At 41.8% G+C, this 12,821-nt stretch overlaps 1 protein-coding gene across 2 annotated transcripts; it reads right to left on the reverse strand.

Moving 5' to 3' along the window:
- Positions 1-663: 663 nt before the first annotated feature.
- Positions 664-8,337, reverse strand: LOC106583952 (60S ribosomal protein L36). 2 transcript variants are annotated; one of them, XM_014168663.2, is made up of 4 exons: positions 8,188-8,337; positions 1,815-1,909; positions 1,274-1,408; positions 664-790 (listed from the first exon to the last, which is right to left on the reverse strand). In XM_014168663.2, the coding sequence occupies exons 2-4, from the start codon at positions 1,905-1,907 to the stop codon at positions 701-703; spliced, it is 318 nt and encodes a 105-aa protein (XP_014024138.1). In that variant the 5' UTR covers positions 1,908-1,909; positions 8,188-8,337; the 3' UTR covers positions 664-700. The 2 variants fall into 2 exon arrangements, with proteins under 2 accessions (XP_014024138.1, XP_014024137.1); XM_014168662.2 differs by having other exon boundaries at positions 8,192-8,327.
- Between the last annotated feature and the right edge of the window lie 4,484 nt (positions 8,338-12,821).

Genomic DNA, 12,821 nt, shown 5'->3' on the forward strand with positions numbered 1-12,821 from the left:
CTCATATAGAATAGGCAAGGTTTAGCTCTAAGTTGCATTTCTATCAGCAATGTTCAATCCCCCGATGTGTTGAAGTACATTAGGCCTCAGAAGGGGACGCGTTGGGCTGCCAGCTTTAGAACAGTAATATGAAAATACCCAAACTACCACAGTTGGTCATGTCGCTGCTACGCAGCCGAGACGTAGGTATTTTTTATTTACCAAAGATGCATTTAATCTGTTGAAACACAAACTTGAGTAGTCATTTTGAACACAATCCTTCATGCCCACAGTGGTTTCATAACATATCGTTGCTAATTTCTGCAGAAAGAAAAGGCTGCCGGTAACTTGTATATTATTGGTTATCCCATCACCTTTGGCATGTCTAACAATGCAGGCAACTGTACTACTAGAAAGTACACTACCCAGACGATTAGACACTCGGATTTGAAATAAAGTAAATGTCTTAATTAGACACAAACATGCCCCAAAGACATCCGAAGAGCTCCACTCCAGGTCTAATGTCTGCAGGCATCTCACCCTAGTAAACTTGAGAAGACATGCAGCCTACAAGTCATATATATGCTCAAAGATAAATTGAGATAAGTAGTTCAAGTCCATTGCTAAGCATAGTACCACTTAGTCATTCTAAAATGAGAAACAAGGAAGGAGCTGACAACTCTCCATTTTTTAAATACAAATATTTATTTGCAAGAACCGCTTAATCCTTCTTGGCAGCGGCTTTCCTCATGGCAGCCAGAACATTGCTGAGCTCTTCCCTCTTTCTCTTGGCACGGATGTGAGTTCCAATCTGTGGAGCAAACACACATTAGAATGTGCAACAGGAAAAACCCAACAAATGCATCTGCAACTTTCAGAGCAGGTTAACTACCATGCTCAGGATGAAATTAACACTGAAGCATGTTTCTGGGACAGTTATGTCAGCGACAAATTCCAGGGCTAGCAGTTCAATAATACAGAAATGATTGGACAAACTATAGGAGAATAGTTCTACTGATCCAATAGTTCTGATTCATCTTACCAATAAATACTCCACAAAGGAAACAGTCCATCACATTTCAGAAAGCTGCCCACTTGACAGCTGCACAAAATGCTAAACATTCCCAAACAGATGTCTAATACAAAATCTGTTTGGTTTGAAAAATGTACTTATTTGTTCTCAAACTGTCACAAGAGAGCAGCTGCAGAAAGCTGACATCGACAAATGCATCCATACTGCCAATACCAACACGAATACACCCAGCCAGGTTAGTAGCAGGGGAATCATACATACCCTCTTCTTGATGAACTTGAGGGCACGCTTGTCCTTGGAAACTTTCAGCAACTCCATGGCGCGTCTCTCGTAGGGGGCGAAGCCGCACACCTCACGGATCATGTCACGCACGAACTTGCTGTGCTTGGTCAGACGCTGAAATACAAATCAGCAAAGAGACACTGAGTTAGATGCATCCATTAGAACTAACAGTAACTGTGGCCTATGTTTCAGCCATATTGTTGACCACTGGGCCCATTATCTCATAATAACAGGTTCAAACATTTGTGGTCATCTACTTTGTTTCAGAACATATGTATGCATGTCGCTAATGTAGAGGAGACAGCCGAAGTGAATCCTGAACCCCGGCCTTCAATCACTACACTGATGGCAGCAATGGGATTAGAACACAAACTTGAACCAGCACCCAGCAGTTCTAGGACAAGCAAACAACCTGTGGCAAAGGGTCCAGACCCTTTACCAGAGGACATAGTGACCTGATAGACTACCAATACGACACTATATGTGGTTGTCATGTTTCTATCCAGTCAGATGAACTCACCCCTCGCCTACGAGCATGTTTCGGTGCTGTCACATTCTTGGTTACTGGGTGGCCTTTACTAAGGCCCACGGCCATAGGATACCTGATAGCCATGTCTGTGGAAAGAAAGAACAGTGAGTCAGTGGTGCCTGCACCACATGCAATTGCTATGGAGTTGTTAAAATAATAAATGTCTGATCAATAAATAATCGAAATCTTCACATTTCACGAGGCCTAAATACTTATAACCACGAGGCTAATAAAGAATTTAATTACCTAGATCATGTTATCCCTTTGGAACGCAACATCACGTCGATAAAAAAGATGCCTAAATTGGAGATGCCTATAAGTCGGGAAATATAAGGCATCTAGGGCTTATGTTAACTTTGATTGTGTTTGATGAAAACACTGTATGCAACATTATCGGCAAGAGACGTGAAGCCTATTGTGCCAAAGATATTTAGTTGTTAAACAGGAGTGACAACGAGTGTGTTGATATAACGGTAATTTTGTTAAGATGCCGCTTTAACCATCAGAATTCGACAAAGTTATTCATGCCAACATTAGGCAATAATTAAGAGTAGGCAAAGTGATTGTCAGGCAAAACGTTTCACCATTGCAACATTTGATGTACAGCCACATTCACGGTGGTTGTCTGAAGCATGCTATTGGAGTTCACAGCTTGATGATGCCTCATCGTGATTGACGTTGCAAATGATTGGAATAACCAATGAGCTTCAATCTTTCCTTTGCAGTACCTCAAACTGACGTGATTACTAGCTGAGAAACTTACGAATTGATTTTACTCCCGGTTCAAAGTTTGTCTAGGCAGTGTCTTAACATCATCCGACAACCTACAGTTTTTTTTTTGTGTGTCTTAAACAGGTTTACAAGATTCCTAGGATCTTTAAGATGCTTTGTGGATACAATCCCTTGTCTGGCCTTACCAGAATAATGTTTTCCTACAATGCCATCACAGTATTGTCAACTGCAATGAACATTTAAAGGACAATTACGCCACTCTATTCACACCCCCTTAACTCTTTCCACATTTTGTTGTGTTAAAGTGGATTTAATTTTAAAAAGTGTCAATGGTCTATACAAAATAGATAAGTACTCAACCCAGAGTAAATACTTTTGTGAAGCACCTTTGGCAGCAATTACAGCTGTGAGTCTAAGAGCTTTGCACACTGGACTGTACAATATTCTTAAAAATGTTTTTGTTACACAGCCATTTAAGTCAAAACAAACTAGGCCACTCAGGAACATTTAACTAGGCAAGTCAGTTAAGAACAAATTCTTATTTACAATGACTGCCTACCCCGGCCAAACCCAGACGACGCTGGGCCAATTGTGCGCCGCCCTATGGGACTCCCAATCATGGCCAAATGTGATAGTTTGGATTCGAACCAGGGACTGTAGTGATGCCTCTTGCACTGAGATGCAGTGCCTTAGACCGCTGTGCCACTCGGGAGCCCTCCAGTGATAAGTTGCATGATAAGCAACTCCAGTGTGTATTTGCCGTTGTTTTAGGTTGTTGAAAGGTGAATGTGTCTGTTTGGCTCTATCCCGTTTATTTTTATCATTAAAAAAAAACTCCCTAGTCCTTGCTGATGACAAGCATACCCATAACATGATGCTGCCACCACCATGCTTGAAAATATGAAGAGTGGTACTCAATGATGTGTTGTATTTGATTTGTCCTGAATACAAAGCGTTAATTTGACATTTATTTGCGGTTTTACTTTAGTGCCTTATTATAAACAGGATGCATATTTTGGAATATTTTTATTCTGTACAGGCTTCCTTCTCACACTGTCATTTAGGTTAGTATTGTGGAGTAACTACAATGTTGATCCATCTTAGTCCTCCCATCACAGCCATTAAAACTGTTTTAAAGTCACCTTTGGCCTTATGGTGATATACCCTGAGCAGTTTCCTTCCTCTCCAGTAACTGAGTTAGGAAGGACGCCTGTATCTTTGTAGTGACTGGGTGAGACACCATCCAAAGTGTAATTAATAACTTCTCCATGCTCAAAGGGATATTCAATGTCTGCTTTTTTTTTTTTTTTACCCATCTACCAACAGGATTCCATTTTTTGCAAGCTATTGGAAAACCTCCCTGGTCTTTGTTTGAAATTCACTGCTTGACTGATAATTGTATGTGTGGGTTACAGAGATGAGGTAGTCATTCAAAAATCATGTTAAACACTAATTGCACACAGAGCGAGTCCATGCAACATATTATGTGACTTGTTAAGCACAGTGTTACTCCTGAACTTACGTATTCAACCCCTTTATGGCAAGCATACATAAGACATTTCAGCTTTTCATTTTTAATTAATTTGTAAAAAAATATAACTCCACTTCGACATTATGGGGATTTCGTGTAGGCCAGTGAAACACTAAATTTTATAAATTTTAAATTCCAGCTGTAACAAAATGTGTAAAAAGTCAAGGGGTGTGAATACTTTCTGGGTCCTTCTACAAACTAGGGTACAAGTGAGGATTTCCTACTGCTGTTAAGTGTCATTGATAGTAATCTGCCATTGTTTTCTTAATGTCATTACATTTAATATATAAGGGGTGAACATGGCTATATTCAATCAAATTCACGAGTTGAAAAAACCTGTTCAACCCCTTCTCATAGTTTGGTGACATTTGTCAAATCGTTTGACATAAGATTTATTTGTCCTTGCATTTATGGCACTATAAGTTGTCGTTATATCATACACTATGTGGACACTCCTTCAAATGAGTGGATTCAGCCACATCAGTTTCTGACAGGTGTATAAAAATCGAGCACAGAGCCATGCAATGTACATAGACAAACATTGGCTGTAAAATGGCCCGTACTGAAGAGCTCAGTGACTTAACGTGGCAACTTCATAGGAGGCCTCCTTTCCAACAAGTCAGTTGGTCAAAATTCTGCCCTGCTAAAGCTGCCCCGGTCAACTGTAAGTGCTGTTATTGTGAAGTGGAAAAGTCCAGGAGCAACAGGCTCAGCCGCGAAGTGGTAGGCCACACAAGCTCATCGAACGGGCCCGGTGAGTGCTGAAGCGCGTAAAAAATAATCTATCCTCGGTTGTAACACTCACTACCGAATTCCAAACTGTTAGTCGGGAACTTCATGAAATGGGTTTCCATGGACTTGCAGCCGCACACAAGCCTAAGAACACCATGTGCAATGCTAAGCATCGTCTGGAGTGGTGTAAAGCTTGCCTCCATTGGACTCTGGAGCAGTGGAAATGTGTTTTCTGGAGTGATGAATCACTTCACCATCTAGCAGTCCGACGGACAAATCTGGGTTTGGCGGATTCCAGGAGAACGCTACCTGCTTCAATGCATTGTGCCAACTAAAGCTTAGTGGAGGAATAATTGTCTGGGGCTGTTTTTCATCGTTCGGGCTAGGCCCCTTTGTTCCAGTGAAGGGAAATCTTAACACTACAGCATACAATAACATTCTAAACAATTCTGTGGTTCCAACTTTGTGGCAACAGTTTGGGGAAGGCCCTTTCCCGTTTCGGCATGACAATGCCACCGTGCACAAAGTGAGGTCCATACAGAAATGGTTTGTCGAGATCGGTATGGAAGAACTTGACTGGCCTGCCCAGAGCCCTGACCTCAACCCCATTTAAAGCCTTCCGGATTAATTGGAACGCTGACTGCGAACCAGGCCTAATCGCCCAACCTCACTAATGTTCTTATGGCTAAATGGAAGCAAGTCCCCACAGCAATGTTCCCACATCTAGTGGAAAGCCTTCCCAGAAGAGTCGAGGCTGTTATAGCTGCAGAGGGGACCAACTTCATATTAATGCCCATGATTTTGGAATGAGATGTTCAATGTCAGGTGTCTACATACTATTGTGTCTATTAAGAATTCATCTGTTAAAGTAGATATTGAACTTGAACCCTGTAAGAATCTTGGTATCTAGCTGTCGGACAATTTTTGTATAGAGTTCTCAGAAAAGGCAGTGTAACTAGGCAACACTTCATATCTCCTTTTGTTACAGGGAGAAAACAGTTAATGGGCACACAAATCCCACAAAATGTATGCGGTTGCAAAATCAAATGCTTTTAGCCGAAACAGTCCCCTTGATACCTAAAGTCGATACTGTCATTAATAGAGTCCGACCAATAGCATTTCACAGAAATATTTATATCGGTCTTTATGCCACCAATAAAATATACATAGGACTGACCCTATTTAGTCGATTGTTTGGTTGATAGGCTGTTGGTCGACCAAGATTTCTTTAGTCGAGCAGTCGCAATGAAAAAAATCCCATGGTGCACAAGACACCTGTCTGAGGGGACAAATCCATTGCGGAGGCCATGGGGATAGCCCAGTCCATCACGTGATACTGAAATTGTATATGGTTATATTGTGTAAAAATAAATGGTGAAACACTAATATCGCTCGCGTCGCATGTGGTCGCTGTCCACGGTTCTGAAACAACCTAGAATTGGTGCCTTTCCTTATGTTGCTGTGTCCATAATAGCAAAGTTAAAAAGCATGTTGGGATTGAGTAGAATACAGCGGAGGCAGCAGCAGCAGAGACGAGGAAACAGCCCTTACCATAGCCTGAATGTCTAAGAAATGTTTTGACTATAAAATCAATAGCCTAGCTTCATAAATCATCCACATACAGTGCCTTTGGAAAGTATACAGATGCCTTCCTTGCCTTTTCTACATTTTGTAATGTTATAGCCTTATTCTAAAATGGAATGAATAAAAATCCTCAGCAATCTACACACAATAATGACAAAGCGAAAACAGGTTTAAACATGTTCGGGAATATATATAAGGACATCTATATATAAGGACGTCTTAAACAGGTAGGCCTGTTAGAAAACAACATTTATTATGAAATTTACAGGCAAATCACTACAGAATCCTAATCTCTTATGTTTAAAACCTGCTGTATCTTTGGTGCTATTAGCAATGCTAGCTAGCTAAGTAGCTAAACCTGCTGCATCTGAAAGTGTTTTCAAAAATAACAGCCAATACAGTAATTCACCATGAAAAGTCTATTTGGAAAGGGCCCAATGGTTGCCAGAGCTGCAACATCAACCCAATTTATGTTGTATTAGTTGTATTGTTCGTATATTGTTGTATTTCAAATTTGTGACTGTCCTTGTCTATCAGTGGTGTTACTTGTAGCTGCTGCTTCTGCAAAAGCTAATGGGGATCCAAATAAATAAGTGATGTGGGAGTGGTTTTGCCAAATGGAATCATGGGAGTTTGAGCCTTGAACAACAGAAAAATACTGGGAGTGAGCTAACTATAAATATCATTCTACAGGTTTTTGACCATCTATTAGACTAAGACAACCAGAGCTAAATAAAACAGGGATAATCAGAAAACTACAGACAGGTATATAGATAGCTGCTATCTACTCCGATTTCAGAGCACTCATCTGAGTGTGACAGAGAGCAGAATAACTGATGAATTTATGAACACTCAACAACTATTAAATATGGCATGTGTCATTAAACGTGTGCAAAAAAAGCATAATGAAATTGTTGCCAGCAGCTGTTACAGGTAAAAACATACTTGATAACATCCAAACAGCATAACCAGCTCTACTAGGGTGAGTAAAATGGTCAAGAGTGAGATTTTCTCATTTGTGTCTGGAAATAGCTAGCCAACGTTAGTCTGGGTGCTTGAACGCCCTCGAATCGACCCTACTCATCGGACAGAGGGTCCAGTGTGCGCTCCGAACGCTCTTAATTTAGAAACGGACAATCTAACGACCACAGCGAGCACTGGCACTCCGGAGTGAATTTAAGAACACACCCTAAGATACATTGTATAAATGGGCGGAGTTTATGACTGTTTGTGGTAACTAGTTAATAGTAGACATGAAATCATGACGTTACACAAACTGTGGTCATCACTAAATACTTCATAGTAACCCAAATATTAAAAGTGGCGCAGAAGAAGCTAGCACAACTAGCAGTCTAACCTATTGAGGCGTAAGGCCACTTGATTAAGCAAGTTAGCTAACGTGAACCAAATATGGCTGTTATAAACAGACATAATGCTACCAATGTTAGCTACGTTAGTTGGCTATCTAGCTATCTAGTAGTTGCTTACTTCTGTCGAGGAAAATGACTAGAGTCCGACTATATTAGACATACATGTCATCTGACTGCAGTCGTTACGAAAATCCAGCAACAAGGCGATATGATACGAGTCTCATATGTAGGGGAAAGTCATGTCAACGCAACAAATTTCCGGTAACGTTTCAGCTAAATTATATTATTTGTCACCACAATATTGGCGCCATGCTTTTGGTAACAACTAAACCGTATGTTGGTTCTATCATAACTGGTGATAAACGAAGGATGCCATTGATTTCAGCTGATAGTAATTCTTCAAAATAATTCTTACCTACTTTCTTTAATGGCGGACAAACCGGAAGGAACGCTTAGCGGTGGATGCTGGGTCATGAGGGTTTTTAATAAAATGTAAAACATCTGCAAAATCTTTCTAGCGCCACATGAGGGTGCGGACCACTCAGACAGTAGTTTTTCAATGCTTTTTTTTTTATAGCTAGCTATATAATCCAAAAGTAAATCATTTAGACCTCTCAGCAGTATGAACAAAATTAAATTAAATGTTATTCATCAAATGCTTTGAAAACAACTTGTGTAGACTAACAGTGAAATGCGTTACTTACGGCCCTTCCCAACAATGCAGAGAGAAAGAAAAGAGAAATAATAAAAAAGTAAAACACATAATAAATACACAATGAGTGCAAAAATTGTCAATGCATATAGTCCAGATAGCTATTTGGTTAACTATTTAAGTTAACTAACTATTTAGCAATCTTATGGCTTAGGGGTAGACGCTGTTCAGGGTCCTACTTGTTCCGCTTGCTGTGCGGTAGCAGAGAGAACAGTCTATGACCTGGGTGACTGGAGTCTGACAATTGTTAGGGTCTTCCTCTGACAACACCTGGTATAGATGTCAGGGAGCTCGGCCCCAATGATGTACTGGGCCATACGCATTATCAATCAATCAAATGTATTTATAAAGCCCTTTTTACATCAGCCGATGTCACAAAGTGCTGTACAGAAACCCAGCCTAAAACTCCAAATGGCAAGCAATGCAGATGTAGAAGCACAGTGGCTAGGAAAAACTCCCTAGAAAGGCAGGAACCGAGGAAGAAACCTAGAGAGGAACCAGGCTCTGAGGGGTGGCCAGTCCTCTTCTGGCTGTGCTGGGTGGAGTTTATAACAGAACATGGCCAAGATGTTCAAACGTTCCTAGATGACCTGCAGGGTCAGATAATAAAAATCACAGTGGTTGTAGAGGGTGCAACAGGTCAGCACCTCAGGAGTAAATGTCAGTTGGCTTTTCATAGCCGATCATTCAGAGTTAGAGACAGCAGGTGCGGTAGAGAGAGGGTCCAAAACAGCAGGTCCGGGACAAGGTAGCACATCCAGTGAACAGGTCAGGGTTCCATAGCCGCAGGCAGAACAGATGTACACTCTATAGCACCTTGCGGTCGGATGCCAAGCAGTTGCCATACCAAGCAGTGATGTAGCCAGTCAAGATGCCCTCAATGGTGCAGCTGTAGAACTTTTTGAGAATCTGCAGGCCCGTGTCAAATCCTTTCAGCCTCCTGAGGGGGAAGAGGCGTTGTCGTGCCCCTTTTCATGATTGTGTTGGTGTGTGTGGACCATGATAGATCCTTAGTGATGTGGACACCGAGGGACTTGAAGCTTTCGACCCACTCACTCTAGATATTAAAGTTTTTATATTTGAATAAAGAAAATCAAAAAAGAAAATAATTGGGTAAATGATCACAACCATTTATTTCTTAAGTGTTTATTTGTATTTAACAGAGAAACTTCTATCCAATCAGTAATTTTCCAACTCTGGACTACAACTACCAGCTAGATCAGAGGCAAAACTCAAGCGCAAGGAATGGCTGAAAGGACCTGCAGATATTGGATGACTGTAGGTCGAGTTCAGGGCTTAGCATGGCCCTCAAGGAAGTAAGAAAGAGATTATGACTTGGAAAAGTGGAAAATATTTTCATGAGTCGGTTAAGGGAGGAGGATTAGAGAGAAAGAGAGATGAGGTTAAAAAGACTGAGGTAGGCAAAGGATTGGTGTGAATGTGTTGAAGATGGCAATAACAAGGGAGAGGGTATGTCGAGGAAGATTGGTGTCAAGTTCAAACAGAGTGAGCCAGACACCAGTTCGAGGTGAAATAGAAGAGGTGGAAGGTATGATGAGGTGCTCGGAGCCCAAGCCTTGCATTGATGGACAAGGTTATGATAGAAATAAGTTTGGTCCAGTTGGAGTGAGATTTTTGAAGAGGGTAGATCCACGCCTTTTGGCTGGTCCATGGGTCGTTTCAGGTTGGGTGGAATGTGGTAAGTGCTGTTGAGTCGGTGAAGGTAACCCGAAGTGGACTTGTAATGTTTGTTTGTTTTTGTTAAGATCAGAGGGAGCAGGCGCAATTTGGGGAAAGTCCTGTATCTTGCTTTACGCTTAGATACAGGGCACCATTGAAGGGAGTGATTTCTGGGGTAGAGTTAAGTGTGGAGGTGGAGCAATTGAAGTTGAAAATTCCGGGTGTTTGTGGCACCCACTGTTTGGTGTGATGCAGACCCGGCGGAGAGCTTGGTGAAACAGAAGTGTTCTTTTTAGTCTTTACCTGACAAAGTAATGTTAGGATATATGAATTATGCTGTTAGAGCTTTTCTGCCAAATCCACTGTGGTGTTATAGGTGTCATGTTTAGGGGCATGTCACAGCACTCTGTAGGAGGAAGATGCACACTTCCCACATCCAAGATGTGGGAAGTGTGCAGGAGGACATGGGACAGAGGAATGTGTAGTTTCGGTTGAAAGTTGTGTGTGCCAACTGTAGGGGTACCCATGTTGCTGGGGATCGGAGGTGTCTGGTGCGAGAGAGGCAGGTTGAGGTGGCCACGGTCAGAGTAGTGCAGAAGGTGTCGTATGCTGAGGCAGTGAAGAAAGTACAGGAGGGTGGATCAAGGGTGAGTGATTCTGAGTGGATCCCTGTAAATAGTAAAGCTGTGCCAGAACAGAAGGATAGCCCAATGAGTGATATATGTTTCAATAATGTTGGCTTCTTAGTGTTCATAGCAATGGTTATCAACTGTAAGCCACAGAAAATAGATGTTGTGGTGGCAGCTGCAGCGAAGTATCAAATTTCAAATCAAATCAAATTTATTTTTATATAGCCCTTCGTACATCAGCTGATATTCTCAAAGTGCTGTACAGAAACCCAGCCTAAAACCCCAAACAGCAAGCAAAGCATGTGAAAGAAGCACGGTGGCTAGGAAAAACTCCCTAGGAAAAACTCCCTAGAAAGGCCAAAAACCTAGGAAGAAACCTAGAGAGGAACCAGGCTATGAGGGGTGGCCAGTCCTCTTCTGGCTGTGCAGGGTGGATATTATAACAGAACATGGTCAAAATGTTAAAATGTTAAAATGTTCATAAATGACCAGCATGGTCAAATAATAATAATCATAGTAGTTGTCGAGGGTGCAACAAGCACGTCCGGTGAACAGGTCAGGGTTCCATAGCCGCAGGCAGAACAGTTGAAACTGGAGCAGCAGCACGGCCAGGTGGACTGGGGACAGCAAGGAGTCATCATACCAGGTAGTCCTGAGGCATGGTCCTAGGGCTCAGGTCCTCCGAGAGAAAGACAGAAAGAGAGAAAGAGAGAATTAGAGAGAGCATATTTAAATACACACAGGACACCGGATAAGACAAGAGAAATACTCCAGATGTAACAGACTGACCCTAGCCCCCCGACACATAAACTACTGCAGCATAAATACTGGAGGCTGAGACAGGAGGGATCAGAAGACACTGTGGCCCCATCCAATGATACCCCCGGCCTGGGCCAAACAGGCAGGATATAACCCCACCCACTTTGCCAAAGCACAGCCCCCACACCACTAGAGGGATGTCTCCAACCACCAACTTACCGTCCTAAGACAAGGCCGAGTATAGCCCACAACGATCTCCGCCATGGCACAACCCAAGGGGGGGCGCCAACCCAGACAGGAAGACCACGTCAGTGACTCAACCCACTCAAGTGACGCACCCCTCCCATGGACGGCATGGAAGAACACCAGTAGGCCAGTTGAAGTCGGAAGTTTACATAAACCTTAGCCAAATACATTTAAACTCAGTTTTTCACAATTCCTGACATTTCATCCTAGTAACAGTTCCCTGTCTTAGGTCAGTTAGGATCACCACTTAATTTTAAGAATCTGAAATGTCAGAATAATAGTAGAGAGAATGATTAATTTCAGCTTTTATTTCTTTCATCACATTCCCAGTGGGTCAGAAGTTTACATACACTCAATTAGTATTTGGTAGCATTGCCTTTGATGGGGTTCACCTTGGGGTCATGATAGGGGCTGCACCAAATGTTTGATGTATTATAATAATTGATTACACTTATGTTGTATTAATAGAAGGGGAAGGGCTATAAGGCCCCTCCCCCACTACATTTATAGGGTCCTAGACTACAGATTAACAATATATATTCATAATAAGGTTTAAAATTGTTCCACTATTCTTTTATAGTCTCTGCCTCTTATAAAGAAACAGTCTGAGAGATGTGTGAGTTATTGCAGTCAAAACAGGGTGTCTGTGAGAAAGGGCCTCAAGGCTAAAAGAGATTCATAGACACAGAACCCTGCAGGGGAGTGAAAGAGGTAAGAGACTAGTCAGACATACCACTATAAATCAACTTGGGGAGTGGACAATGACTGCTGAGCCTTTAGATAACAATGAAACTATTTTTTGTATAGCTGTGTGTGTATGGGCCTGGTCTCATGAGTAGAGGGTGTTGACGTGGGCAGTTACATCACTAGGGGTTGACTGCAAGCATAATAATACAACTTGGAACTTTCCTTTTTTGCATAACTTACTCTTAAACATACATGCTATGTTCCCGTTGTCAACTTCTGTCTGCAATTGCATTAATAAAAGGTTTGATTGATTTACATAAAGATATAGTCTAATTG

The sequence above is a fragment of the Salmo salar genome, chromosome ssa23 (genome assembly GCF_905237065.1).
Source record: "Salmo salar chromosome ssa23, Ssal_v3.1, whole genome shotgun sequence".
Classification (NCBI taxonomy): domain Eukaryota; kingdom Metazoa; phylum Chordata; class Actinopteri; order Salmoniformes; family Salmonidae; genus Salmo; species Salmo salar.

Coding starts and splice junctions, on each gene's coding strand:
- LOC106583952 (XM_014168662.2), bottom strand. CDS start 8,273: ATGTTTTACATTTTATTAAAAACCCTCATGACCCAGCATCCACCGCTA. Junction 1,409..1,814: donor AACATGCTCGTAGGCGAGGG/GTGAGTTCATCT, acceptor TTTGTATTTCAG/CGTCTGACCAAGCACAGCAA. Junction 791..1,273: donor TCAAGTTCATCAAGAAGAGG/GTATGTATGATT, acceptor TTTGCTCCACAG/ATTGGAACTCACATCCGTGC.